Source organism: Triturus cristatus, chromosome 4_1 (assembly GCF_964204655.1).
Source record: "Triturus cristatus chromosome 4_1, aTriCri1.1, whole genome shotgun sequence".
Lineage (NCBI taxonomy): Eukaryota > Metazoa > Chordata > Amphibia > Caudata > Salamandridae > Triturus > Triturus cristatus.
The window spans coordinates 43,705,904-43,720,865 of NC_140585.1; the positions used below are offsets into that span (position 1 = coordinate 43,705,904).

The 14,962-nt window shown below is 46.5% G+C and overlaps 1 protein-coding gene across 2 annotated transcripts in view; it reads right to left on the reverse strand.

The window, feature by feature from the left end:
• Positions 1-855: 855 nt before the first annotated feature.
• MRPL16 (mitochondrial ribosomal protein L16) overlaps positions 856-14,962 on the reverse strand; it is a 46,328-nt gene continuing 32,221 nt past the window's right edge. For both annotated transcript variants that reach the window (XM_085651473.1, XM_085651475.1), the window contains one exon: positions 856-1,597. In XM_085651473.1, the coding sequence (XP_085507599.1) occupies positions 1,112-1,597 (486 nt within the window). In that variant the 3' untranslated portion in view covers positions 856-1,111. The remainder of the gene's footprint in view (positions 1,598-14,962) is intronic.

Below are 14,962 nucleotides of genomic sequence, written 5' to 3' on the forward strand. Positions count from 1 at the left end.
AAACAAAAATAATGTCATGAGCAATGCCAATAGCTCTAACTTTACCAATGCCGAGACCATTGCATTGTAAATGCTTGTTGAACCTGCACTCCAGCAATCAGGCACAAGAAATAGAGTGGAGTCTTACTAGTCCACTCAGAGAAGCTTGAGGGCATCAACAGTACGGGGTGCTATACAAATGCTACAATCCTGGCTGCCCTCTAATTCATGTTGGGGTTCAGAATTGTACAGGATCACATGCTCATAAACTCAACTCTCTCTACCGGATGACACAGTTAGAGCAAGCACAAGCTCCATGTATATCGCCAGCCATCCAGTAAAGTTTTAGCCATTTTGTCCCCACTCTTCATGGCCAGACTAGTGAACTAAAAGTATCTCTGGAAAAAAATGCTCGAATCAGCCCTGCTTCCTTTGCACCATGGCTTTACTTTTCTCTTTCCATCAGTCCATTCTATCTATCCCCCTGTTTAATCTTTTTCTCTCCACCTCCCTCGCTCACTCTCCTTGTCTCTTCGAAGCCCCCTGTGCTCCTGCTGCAGTTTAACTCCAAGAGCTGTGGAAAGTGACCTAGGCACCCGCAGTGAGCGTGGGCTTTCAAATTTGGCATCTAATCACTGTAGCCCCCCCCCCCCAGGGAAAATGCCCAATTGAATAAAAGGCCAGTCTCGACTTGCCAGTCTTAATCCAGCACATCAAAATTAATCATTTTTGTCTCTTGGCCAGCTGTCTCTAGTACATAAACGCCCTCATAGATGCATGCACTTTTCACCTTCACATCATCAGCCAGCAATAAAGATCAGTTTCCAAGTGTGCGCCATTCATCAAACATCGATCAGAAAACACACCAGGGCTTAGTTTTTGCATCGGATGTGTATTTTTGAGTTTTGAATACAAATAGGGTATTACTACAAATCCCCCTCGGAGTCTATCAACGAGCAGCCAGATGGAACGACTACCATTTTTTGGGGGGATGCTGTATTGTTGGATTGAGTTCCCACATTCCATGATTCAGCGTCCGCCTTAGGCCGCAAGAGAAGTTTGCATTATAATCTCAACAAGCCAAGAGGGAGCATGAAAGTACACTTTTTGTTGAAAAGAATGCAGTGTGACACTATGCTCGATTGGGCAGTTTGAACTTTCCGCGATATCTGCCTTTGTACTGCAGGTCATAGGGACTCAGCACCTTCCTGCATCCCATCATGTTAGCACGGGCAATGCGATCGAATGTCCAGGGGTTCTGGTTGTCCTCTTCACGCCGCCGCTCTTCCTCCTGCATCTCTGCCAGTGTCTGGTGGCTGACGGCCTTTGCAAGAAAGGGCAACTTTTTAGCCACTATTGTCAAGAAGGACTCCACCTCGCCAAATTCACAGTAGCCTCCCACCTCCACTACCAGCTGGCCACATTTGACTGGAGTCACGTAATGGTCCACTGCTCCCTTGCCACCGCCCATACGCTGTCCAAGCCCTTTCCGGGTCACAGGTTTGTATGGAGCGTTCACACGCCAGATGGCAAACATGGTCTTCGAATCCATGGAGCGGTTGATCGCAAGTCGCATCATCTCAAAATGGCCCCAGCGGAGGTACCCACCACCAAGTGCCTAAGGAGAGAGAAAGCACAAATGTTTCAGCAAGTAAAAAAAATTTAAAAAAAAAGCTGGCAGAAATAATTACTGACAAAAATAAGGTATGGAGGATATTTTGTCGGTTATTAGTGTAGGTGAGAAGTCCACCCCCTAACACACAACTAGAGGTTAGAGGCCTACAGCTCCAAGCCCTGTACAGCTCATAGGCACTGTTGAGTAATTTAGGTGCTCAAATGAGAATGAATCATTTCCAAGTTATAGCCATCCTTCCTGTGGATGTTATCGACTATCTTCTTGCCTCTTTTAAGCCAAATCACCTCACTACAAAAAAGTATGATCAACCCTTTGCTCCATGCTGGCCACTGACAATGAAGGATTTGACGATGTGTTGCTCAGTGACGCACTGCAATGGTGCACTGGCGTTTAGTAAATTAAATAAAAATGTGTGCGTGCCCTGAAGAGCCTTGTCTGGTTGTGCACTCTAAGATATTGAGTTATTTAATCAATTTAAATATTGCTTTCTTGTGGTGGGGTTAAATTTGCTCATGCTCAGCACAATCCCATATTTCCTGTGGTTGGCAGTGGGAGTTCAGTTTCTTCCTAAAGTTGTTATGAATTATTGGCCCTCCTAGAAGATTGGAGCTTTCATTCCCACTGAATACGGTGGACTAAGGATATTGCGGTAAAAGGGGGTATACACTCTCCTGAGTTTAATCCATATCCATTTAGCAATCAGTAAAGACACAGACATCCTCACTGCAATACACAGAATAGGTGATGTCTAGAAACCTAGTTTCGAAGTCAAAAGTCTAATGTTTGAAGAATAAAAAGCAAATTCATACTATGTGCTCTAAGACTTTGGTTGATTGCCCACCTCAATGTCTCATTGCGTCTGTCCTTGTCCCCCGTCCTAACGGGTACAAAAATAAAGCGAGTTGGTTAGAAGTCAACTGCTAAGATGCTGAAAACACACTTTGAATCAAACTCACATAAATGGCTCCTATTTTTTGCAATTTATTGAGCAGAAGAGCACCATTGCAAGCTACGATTTAAATAAATGCAATATCTAAACAAAACACTGAAAGAAGATTGAGTGATATATGAAAAAATGAAAAATAATCCACATTAATTGAAAGGAAGCTCTACCCAAAATAAAGAGTCCTCTGACAGACGAGCTGCTATTAATCTGGGGCAGGGCCACCATCTGAAGTCAATGAATTTGAACACTGCCAAAGCTCTGAACGGATCTCTTGTGGACCAGATAGGAGAGCAACAAGGGGTCTGCATGTAAAAGTTCTCAGAATGCGGAAGAAAAATAAAATCTTTCTTCTATTCTCTCGAAGGTTTAGGTAAAATTTGGGCCCCATGCTGGCCACGGATCTGTATTTACCAGCATTCACATGGTATTGCTTTACACAGTCATTAGCCGATATATGATGAAAACCAGCAGACTTCGATGATTCTGGAACACAATTTCCCCATTTGAAGACTTGTCATTTGATGCCAAAAAACACGGAGTCTTAAAAACAGCTGTATCATCAACATGGAGGAAAGCGGAGTTTTAACTTCAAAGCAACAAGATAATTTACCCAGACCATCCTCCATTAAAAAAAAAAACGATGAAGCCACCGATAAAACACTTCACTGGAAATGTTCAGACATGGGGTCTCGAAGCCTGTGAAACAAGACTTGCTGAGCCAGCAAAAGCTGCTGTACTTTGTTGCCCACTGGACCTGTCCTGTTGCTTATAGATTAAAAGCAGTTCTCTGAGGCTATACTGTGGTTATCAATGGCAGGCCATGGTTTGAGGTGCTCTCTCCATGATAAACAACGTGATAGATAACTCCTCCTTGGCATCTAATTTAAATAATCAGGTGCAATCCAGATGGTTTACATTCAGCCTGAATACAATCCCATCCTCGCTTGGCTGGACCCCGTAAAATAAACCCACGGTCTGAATGTTTCTTGCAAGAACCATTACTGCAAAACAATTCTGCCACTCGATTAACGATTAAGACTCACAAAAACCTTTCGTTTAAATACTACTGCCCTGTTCATATGGAAACCTAGACTCACTGGGGGACTGTAGGGACACTGACCGTGGCCAGCGAGTTCACCAAGATGGAAAGAGTTTGACAATTCACTTACCACTGAAAGGATGAGAACCACAAAATTACACAAGTGAACGATCCAAAGCTGAATATTGAGCGCTCTTTGATCAATAATAAGTTTATGAAACTTTACCCTTAGGCCTAAAATGGAGTCATTGTCAATAATGTGACTGGGCAGAGGAGCACCAAGCCGTTTTATAAATAGCCGACTAGGCTATTTTCCTGAACTACTAGTATTTAATGTTTGAATATGGTAAGATCACAATACAGCGTCCCTTCTTTTAAGACATTGAAAACAAACTTGTGGTCATAAAACAAAGAGTGGGCAGAATCTAGTCTGCTACACAGCCTAAAACGTACTAATAAAGAATAATCCATTACCTTTAACAAGCATTTGCAATGCAATTGGTCTTTGGCATCTTATAAGTATTTAACCATGGAGCCATTGACTGAATACAGCATTTCTCGCAGACAGCGCCTACAAAAATGCATCAATAAAAAGGAAGCATTTAAGACAAGCATGGCAAAGAACGAATGGCAATAGATGGGCGATAGGTTTAGAATAAGAAAAAGTTCAAAACAATGAACAGGAAAAGAAAAATCAAATGATTGCAATGCACGGAGCTTTGCAAACATAATTAAAATCTACATTTGTATCCAACAGAGGGAAAACCGAGGGAAAACAGCAAGCTCATTTCAAGTGGCTTGAAAGACAAAGACCCATGCCTGGACGGGCCGAAAACGCAAACCAGAATTCCTAAGAAAGAGAGACCCTTCTGATCATAGCAAATCCTCTCGAATGGCCAGATAAATGGAAAGTAGACTCTTCGTAGGAGCCTTTCCAAGTCGTCCAATGTATTAACTACCCTCCTCCCCCTCAAAGAAAGGACAGGGGTCCTTTGCATACAATTTAATCACAGCTGAAGTAGATCTGATCGGTCGGACATTGGGGCAAACATCCAACAACATTTGTGGATGTGACAACGAAGGAAAATAATTATTCCCAGGAAGAGGAGGGTATACATTTATCAACAGACACACGGATGGTTAGTGACGCAAACCCCACTGCTTGAACCCCCGAGGCGCAAACCCTGTTTTTAAATCGCGGAAGCATTGGAGACATGCACGGCACTCCTCAGTCTGTTAAATTCGATAAATATCTGGAGGCCACGAAATTTGCGAGCCCGGAACTATATAATCAGTCACATAAAATAACACATGGCATAACTTTAAATGGAACTGGAGTGACACGCTGGACGGACTGACTCGGTACTGTTGTTACCTCTCCTGCTCGCATTCCCATTGTTATCGAAATCTCCTTAATCAAACAGTGGACAAGAAACATTTCACACTACTTCAGGAACTACGGTAATGTGACACCGGGGTAACCCTTTGTTCCTTAGATAGGGCGCCTGGTATCCAGCCTCGGGCGCTGCGAGTAGGGAGCCGTGCAGAACAGTCGCGCCAATGACTATTGTGCGGGAATGGTGAGCGCGCAATATGGCAGCTTGGGATATCTTTGAGGCGTTTCTTCAGGAGCCGGTTGCCGCTCTTGCACGAGGTGTATGAAGTGCTCCTCGAAGAGTGAGGCAGCGCAGAAGAGGCAATGAGCCTCTTTGTTCCTTTCACTTCCAGAGAAAGTGAAAAGCCGTCCCTCCCATCCCCGGTGGGGACCCCTGCCCCCCACTCAGAAGAGGAGCACTCAGCCTTTCATCCCGCATGGCTCCAGCCAGGGGACGATGCGCACGATGCTGCTTGTATGATGCCGCAATGATAGAAATGAGGCTTCATGTGCGGAATTGTGGGCATCATTTCAAGCAATATCAGACGGGGTGCGGAGCTTGGCAGAATCTAAGGATCTTTCATTGTGGCTTCCTTCTGCTCGTCTGAATAGTCGTGCAGTACAATCTCCACAGAGCTGCCACTGGGCAACACAGCCAAGGAGGCAGGCGTTCCTCTAGGTTCCCTTATCAACAGGGAAGTTATTGAAAAAGCATTTACAATGCAACGGTCTCGGCATTGTTAAAGTTAGAGCTATTGACATTGCTCATGACATTTTTGTTTTTAAAACACTTAAAGAAACGGCATTGTTATTTACAATGTCAAAAGCTTAATCACTCTCAAATGCGAGACCTATTGCATTTACACCCACACACACAGAGCCACCCACATAGAGCAACCCACACACTGCCCCCCCCCCCCCCCGCGGCATGCTTTGAGCCACAAGGCGCGGCCTGCGCCAACCGCTCCCCCCAAAAAACATAAACCAGCGGGGGAGCACGCCTTACAGGGGGCTGTTGGAGACAACACTCACAAACCAGATGTCACACAGCAGGAAGAAGAAACTGACGCCACCGCGCCACACCCCAGTTCACACGCAGGTTAGTACTTCACGTCAGAGCTCTCGCGTCATGTGAAGGTGACGTAGCCCTTCACCACCCTGGTTACAATTAGTGAAATACAACAACACACAGTGAAAATGTACTCTTAGGCGCCATAGGTAGATGTTTCTGGACAGAACCACAGAGGTCTGCTAATTGCCGGGAGGATGAGAGGCAGAGGCGCCACTACTGCGATTCGAACCAGCTCGGGCTTGGTGTACCTACACGTTCGTTGCTCAGCGACGACACATTAGATATATATGGCTTTTTCCCCTTGACTTTACGAACAGCACTCGCAACCCTAGTACATCTATCCAATCATCACTCTTCTGCCCGACCCCTAGCTACCTCCTCTCCCCCCCCCCCCCCCCCCCGCCCCTCCCAACACACGCACACTCACAAAACAGTACTAGTACACTCATGAAATAAAACACCAGTCTCCGGCCGTATTACACTACACTTCCCTTGTAGTAAGAAAACACCACAGCACAGCGCTGCAGACCACTTCAAATAGAGCAGCGCTACATAACTTTGTGTACTGTACATATTCCCTGAATACTGGATTTACCCATAGAACTGCACCACGCGGCATGGAAAGGAAAGCCATGCCACAGGGCATCACAAGACAGTGCGTACACACAGGCACGTACTGCACAGCCTGGGGCGTACCACAAGCCCCTGCAGCGGCGGAAGGGTGGGGTGCCTCCAGGGGCCCCCCTTTCAGCCCAAGATGAATGAATATCTGTCAGTTATGGGAGACTCGGTGGCCCCTCGTCACATTCTGCAGGGGGCGTCATTTTATACTACTCGACTGTGCGTAGCACTGCGCTGATGACAGTAGGAACCACCACGTGTCACGGAAACCTCAACTCTTTGAAACGTCACCCTCGAATGCGCTGCGATGCCACACAAATGGCCGAAAGTGCGCTATTTGTGCCAAATAAGAATAGTGCCTTCTGCACTCAGCCGACTGTGCTAAAAGGCCTCGTAGTGCAACTCCAAATTGCTCACGTTTTTTTCTGATCTGGAGCCAGCCTCATACATACCACGTGAATTGAAAAAAATGAACACACACAGATATAAGCAAAAATCACTTTTACACTGCGTAAAATGTCCATTCTGTTACGTCTAAAATGTGCGAATTAGCAGAGCGTAGCAAGGGGGGCACGTGTCTTTTTTTTTTACATGCAAGCAAAATAAAACAGAACAATCAAGGTTAAGCATGCCCTATAGACCTAGGTGCCACTGCGCCTGCTGCAGATAGATACGCCCCTGTAAAGTAGGCATCCACGCTTTACTTTCTCGATCCCGCCGGAATTCAATGGTGGTGAAACCGACCTGCCTGAGGTCACACGGCAGGTTAGGGGAAAATGTTTAATAGTTATAACAGATGATGCTAGCATGGCACGTTGTCTGGAAATGGGAACATATCATTGACTTACCTCTGGAAAGCGGTTGCTCCCCCGCCTGGCGGGGTTACTCCCGGGGTCTTTCACCGGCACCCCTCGTCCTGGCGGGGGGAGAGTGGTGAGCAGGGAGAGGAGGCAGAGGCCAAGCAGAGCCTTTCCGCCGACCAGAGACATGTCCTGTGAGCAGACAGACGGCCCCAGGGAGGGTCCTGCTGGTAACCGGAGCGAGGGAAGCAATCCGACCTGCAGACACAACTTGCAAGTCAGTAGAAGGGGGTCCAAGTATGGAGGTTTCTATCTACCTCACTGCCCCGCAAACCTGTATCTTCTTGGTGAGTGAACGGAATTTCATATACAACTGCGTTTATTTGTACTTTCAGCTTACTCGCTGTAGTACTGGCAGGTCCATTGGAGGCGAGAGAAGGAGCAGTGGCTAATTGTTGTTCGAAGGTTAGTGGGTTAATGGTTATCGTAATAAAAAAAAATCAAATAACTACTAGTGCTCTAGAAGGCAAGATATGTATTTAAAGAGTCTGTTATCTTTGAACTTTTTAAAAACCACAACGCTGGGACTTGAGAGGGAGGAAAAGTAAACGAAGCCTCATCCACTGTAAGAACAGAGCTTGTCAAAATATTTCCAGATGGAACAGACAGATTGCAGATGGCTAATCTTTGTCAGAATCAAACTACTGCGCGTAAGTAGCTCGGTTCTGCATTAGTGTCGGATCCAATTTAGTTGTAATCTCTCTAGTCTATGCAGGGAATGTATTTTTAACAGTGTGTGTCATTTTCTTTCATTTAACAAATGTGTTTTCCAGTTGTGTTTGGAATTAGCAGGTATTTGTCAGTCCGGTTGCATTGCGTGCTGCAGTTTGAGAAAACACGCGCTCTTTGAGGCAGCAGAGAAACTAGAGCTGCTCAAAAATCAAATCTCACTTTGTGATCACAGCTTTGGTTTCAAGTCACTCTGAACTTTTCGCTCGGAATCTAAAGAGTTGAAGTGTCTTAAACAGAGTCCGTCGTCACTCCCTGATTCAGCTGGTTAGTTCTGCCCAAGAGACTGCAGCTTTTACCAAGCAGATCCTCGAGCACAGAGAAGCTTATCGTCTCCGGGCAGATTTGACATGCCTGAGGCCGGGAGAATCAAGGGGGAGTGGAAGGGGGTGCAATAGACTTTTAACAGATGCACGTCTTCATAAAGCGAACACAGGAGCCGACAGCAAGGGGAGAGGACAAGCACACCACTGCCTCGGAGAAAGGCAGCGGCGCTTTCGGATTCGGGGCGTGTTCTCCTCTTGCCATTGGCTGGAGGAGATAATTAGAAAAGTAGCAAAAAACACGCCTCCGAATCCGAAAAGGACGGGGCCTGTTCGGAGAGACAAACCTCTTCTCCAATGGCTGGCCAGCATTCAAGAGGCCAGCCAATGGAGAAGAGGGGAGAAGAGGGGCGGGTTCAAGCCCCTCTTCTCCAAGTCATTAAATCTCACGAGCGAGACTGCGCAAGCACAGCCTTCGCTAGCCGAGACCTAAAAATGAAACCTGCAGGTTTGCTGCCCAGCACGTGTGCAGATACCCAAACTTTGGGATTTCTCAAAGGTTTCCAAGATAATGCATGGATGCCTGCGACACTAACAGATTTCAGGAGTATTCACGTAAAACTTTAGTGAATTCCACATTGTGTTTATTTGAAGGGTATTCCTAAAGTGCAAATGTACGCAGGGTAAAATTGCACATGCAAAAATGCATCCTCAGTTTACTTTTTTATATGAGTTCAATTTTTCTTTTGGAGAAGCCCCTTCGCCTGTACACTCCACTTATGCTTTTAATGGGCAGTTAGTGTACGGAACGCAGCACCTGCACTTTGTTACTATGAAAGGAAGCGTCCTTGCACTTCTCAGGGCTGCTGCAATACATTTAATGGGAGAGTGTCGGCACTTTTCAGCATCAAGCAGGCACTCTGGATACGGAGTACCAGGACTTATCTTTTTCCATTTAAAGCACTCCATCCCACCAATTTTGAAGGTGTTACCAACAAATTTAGATTTGGACTAGTAAGAAAGTCCATGTGCACAAGCAACTTACAAGCACAAATGGCTCCGAGAATCTGGGTTTGCGATGTGTCTGCCCACCCTCGTTTTTCCACATTTCAAGACACTAAACTCCGGGAGAATTTTCACAGCATAAAATCAGCCACCACCAGTTGACACAAATTATAGAAGAGAAAGACTAAGACATGCGCACCTGAAAACATCCTGAGTGAAGCAGCTGCTTGGACTGGGCACTCCAGGGCCTGCTGGAGAAGGAACCGAACCAATAGTCCAGGAGACAAAAGGAAGCAGATTCTGCCCCAGACAGAAGAGAAACAGCTCTCGGTTATTTTTAAACCTTTTATTGGCCTGTTTTTCTCATCAGGACACAGAAGTCAGACTTCCTCTGCAGTGTCCAGGCCAGGAGATGAGCAGTTGGTGTAGAGAGCCGTATAGATTACAGAAACTTGTCTGTACAGCCATTACGCTACAAAACCTCCCAGCACCGCAAAAGTAATATTGTTTTTTTAAGCATGTGCTTGTGAAGGCCTTTCACCCGTGGCTGCGAACCCCTGGATGTTAATTTCCACCTACTATGATTACAATAACGTTCAACTATAAGAATATACTGACAATTTACAGAGCGAAGGAAAGGGACATTTCGAACTGCGTTGTCTCTGGGTGATTTAATTGCGTGTGTTATTATCCAAGGTGTTGCCCATCACGTACACTGTCGTCTGAACTACGACGACGCTCCTAACATCACCAACTCCGTGCCCACACGGTAGTGTCGCTGTCAGAATGGGTTCGGACTGGAGTGCGAAAAGTACAGGAACATAACAGGTTAAGAGACCACATAAAAAAAGTATCGCAACCACTATTTCCTTGTACACTATCTCCTCCCCGAAGCGCGAGACAGCACTTCCCTCCGCGCCAAAATGCCCGCTTTAGTTCACAAAGCTGAGGAAGTACATTCTTCCCTTCTGTCTGAAGATGTCTATCTAAACTACTGCCCTCTAGGTTGCAGTCAGCAGCAGGTGCTTATACATCAGAGGCGCAACTAGAGCCAAATTTCGGGGGGGTGGGGGGGGGAGGGGGAGCTAACCAAAAATTTCGGGGGGGGGGGGGGCTGAATCTTTAAACACTAGGCAGAGTGGCGCTGATTTCGGGGGGTGGGGGGGCTGAATCTAGGCAGAGTGGAGCTGCAGGGGCTCTTAGAAGGGGTGAAACAACAGCGAGGCCTCATTAACATGCAAATAGTCTTTTTAAAGACCTGTGAAGTGCTCGGGCGCGGCTTTGTGTCTGCCCGGGAAGCTGTCTCATCCCGGGATCCCGGGCTGCCACACACGACGGGGGGGGGGGCTGAAGCCCTTTCAGTTCAATGGGTGTTGCGCGCCTGTTATACACACCGAGCTACCCTTTCAATAAACTGTTACATCATCAAATTGGATAAAGGCTGCTCCCACAGCGACGGGCCTTATACGCGTGGGAAGCCAGGCTGACTCTTTCATTCAGCTGGAGACTGGCCGCGCCTTGGTGGGGGTCGAAATGTTAAGAGCCCCGCCGGAGGTGCGGCGGAGGCCCGGGCCCCCCTCTGCATGTCAATGAGCTCTACTTGTTGACTCAGTGCCCGCTCTCCGGCAGCTCCCACCAGAATCTGCTTTTGTTGGTTTTAGCTCCGGTCAAGTCCACTTGCTGCACCGGGGGAGTTAGGCCCATTTAGTTTGCTTAGTCAGGCAGAACACTCAACAGGAAGGAAGGAAGAAGGGGATTCTCTAAGCAGCCATTGTCCGGGCAACGGGGGCTTAAGCAGGCGAAATGAGTATTTAGCCGATAAGGTGCACTTGAATCCCTCACAAATCCGCCCTGTATGGAGCAGGAGGGATACCAGCCCGGCCATCCCCTGTGAAAGCCTTTGTGTGCAGAAATGGAAATGGCCCTTTTCATTGACTTTGGACTGTGCTTCGTTTAGACATTCCCGCTGCCCTCTGCACGTTTCAGAGATCAGAGGTATTGTGCCTGGCTGCCCCCGACACATTTCGTCACCTGCGTGCATACATAATGTCATAAGGCTGGATCCAGGGGCGCCGCGGCACCCCAAGACTCAGAAAACGCGAGGGCTTTACTCTGATCGCCGCTTTCCATTTCGTATTATAAAATCGGGGTTCTGGAACCCCAACAATTTGAAATGATTCCAAATATTAGCACAGCTGGACACAGGCTGACTTCGCTGACACCACTGCCTTTCTCCGAGGCGAAGCAGAAATGCCTCGGAGAAAGGCAGCGGTGCTTTCGGATTCGGGGGCGTGTTCTCCTCTTGCCATTGGCTGGAGGAGATAATTAGAAAAGTAGCAAAAAACACGCCCCTGAATCCGAAAAGGACGGGGCCTGTTCGGAGAGACGATCCTCTTCTCCAATGGCTGGCCAGCATTCAAGAGGCCAGCCAATGGAGAAGAGGAGAGAAGAGGGGCGGGTTAAAGCCCCTCTTCTCCAAAACATTAAATCTCCGGACTTCCAGTTCTGCCTTCGGCAGACCGGATGGTCCCTCGACCTAAAAAGGGCTGTCCCGGCAGTCTGCTGTACAACGGAACCCGGCTGCTGCTTCTGTTCACTGAACAGACACCTTTAATTACATTTATGAAAAAGACAAACACGGCTGCCTCTTGGTTGTTGTTACACTGCAGTAGTCTTTTTCATTGGTTTTATCTGGATTTGAGTGCGAGCCAAAGCTTAAGATGGTAAGACAGCATCTTTTTTACTATCGCTAACTTATTTTTTGTTGTTTGGTAGTTTGAAACTTCACAGCCACGGTAAAGATAAAAAGCCCACTGCCACAGAGGCGAAGGCCTGAACAGACAGTAATGTAATAATGCACAGAGCTGCTGAGCGGAAGCAGGAAGCCTTAAGCACACATGGTGATGCAGAACATAGCCCTGGATCTTTTCCTAAGGAAGGTCGTTCGATTGACAATCAGTATTATAGTAGCTCGAAATGTAATTTAGACACCTCTGGTTATACTGGAGATTATATTACAGGTATAGAATACTTTTGCCCCCGACTGCTTGAAGTAATTTAGAGTCAGGTTTCCGTACAAGGCAAATCTGAGAAATAAACCATAAAAATGTCGTTTCGAGTTTCGCGTGCATTATTAATCTACGTTGCTTTTAATTTGTATGTGCAACTACCACCCCTTAATAAGTATGTGCGGAAGCATGCTACAATGAGTTAAGTTACACTACACTCCGCTATTATGCTCTAGTCCAAATACCATTTGTGTCATTATCACTGCTGAGGCAAGCGTCAAAATAACTGAAGTATGTGCAGAAATTCACTTTTGTAGAGTTTGTGTACTTTGCACAAATTACCCCACTGGTGAAGTATATCAGAAAAAAATATTTTTGCGGATTATGTTCATGCATACATTTTTTAGGGGGGGTGAGAACTTTTATTTTGCTGCGAGATTTTCCATATGGAAAGCTTACTTTGTGGTCATTTTACATGCCTTTTCCTTTTAACAATGCCATCCTGGCGAGATAATATTACATGCATTTATTTATTCGAATTTTCTAAGCATGCAAAGGTTTAAAAAAATATATATATAAAATTTGCGAGAACAAGCCCATAGTCTAAACGTGCTACAGGATCATATACACGCTTTGTCAGGGGTAAGAGCTACATAAATGCAATTTAAACAAAACATACATAACTATATAAAAAAAGAAATAAACACAAATTAAAACGCTGTGACAGCCAATGGAAAAGATATGTCTGCCAATCGTGTTTTTTTTAATCGCTGCCATGACTTAGCAAGTGTACCATAGGACCCCAGGCGAGCACGTTATAATGACCTCTCTACCCACAGTTTGGTAGTTACAAACAAGTATAATTGAGGTCCAGTAACTGCAACTGATACTCGGTTAGTAGCTAAGCCTCTGATTTCCCGAGTCAACCTGTAAATACGCAGGAACTGTCTGTAGAGCTCTCAAGGTACTAGTATTGGGCAGTCCAGGAATTTTCATTGAATTCTGGGATTTGAAGTCCTGGCTGTATAATGGGTTATACAGGACTACAGATCAAAGCATGCAACTAAAAAACCCAAAATGGATGAGCTACTCACGCATGGAACTGGACAGCCTACAGCTGCCGGCAACGCCTTCTAATCCGTATCCTTCCCGCATATCTCCTGAAAAGACTACGACATAAAAGCTTCACATACCAAAACGGTTGACTTGGTTTCAAAGGCTTCGGATTTGCAGTGCCTTTCGTTTTTTTCGTCGCACACGTGAAGTTGCTGTGCACGTTATGCATGGGAGAAAGCTGACCAAAGACTTCTCCGTCATGGAGGGAAATACGAAAAACAAACAAACTGAGTGCATGAAATGGAATCAGCATCACCAGTCCCACTGCTGAAGCCTGTGAAATCTAAGTGACCAGTTGGCTTCAATGAACTACGAGCTCCTGTGGAGTAGCAAGCGCCCCTGAAACTCAAACCCACCTGGATCTCGTCGAGTCCTGCTCTGGAAGATGGGGGAGGCTGCTCTGTAGATCAGGTGAACAGCAGCAGGAAGATGCCGAAGGCACGCAGGCCCAGACCCCTGCTGCGCAAGGGGCGAGCAGGGCTCATAGCTTCTACGGTTTTTGCTAGCTAAACTCGTCGTTGAAAGAGTAGCGGCCAGCACACACACCTATTCTCTTTCATAAGACGGCTGCCAGAGAGCGAAGCCTGTCCAGACCCTTGTGTCTTGTTTCCTGTGGGAACTTTGAGAGTAAAGAAAATCTGCATCATGCGAGGAGCTTTTGACATCCCTCATGTTGAGGCATTTCTTTCACGGAATTCCTCTGGGGGCAAAAAAAGATAAAACGTATGCGTGTGGCCCATTAACTGGGTGCCAGGTAAAACCAGTGGTGTGTGCGCGCTGAAAATAAATTAAAAAAACAATAAAGTTAACATTTGTGAAGGGAAAAAAAGCTACAGACTGAGAGGAAGCTGCAGTGTGTGCCGGACTGGGAGGGGTTGAAAAGTCTCAGCACTGCTTCCGGGTAATCAGTAGGAAAGCCAGCTGCACTCCCAACCTTGAAGCGCTTGAGAATCATGTGCGCAGGCACCGGGGCAGTGAGGACTTAGAGCTTGAGCAAGTAAAAGTATGCCGCAAGTCAGGAATGAGTGGATGAGACGTTTTTCGTTTACTAGCAATGCAGCAATTTTAATCATTGACGTCCTGAAGTCCGTAAGAATGGGCGGCCACGCCATTAGATTATCGCAAGCAAAAACGCCAGAACTCCGCTCCCTGCCTCCAGCACAGCTGATGCCCCATGGCCCAGGAAATAATGCAGCATAGCACAAGTGTTGTGAGGGTGCAGTACCACAGGCTGTCACTGGGTGTCCCCTGCAACCTTTTGGCCACATGGGGTACTGCACCCTACAACAGAGCTTGGAAAAGGATATGGCAAT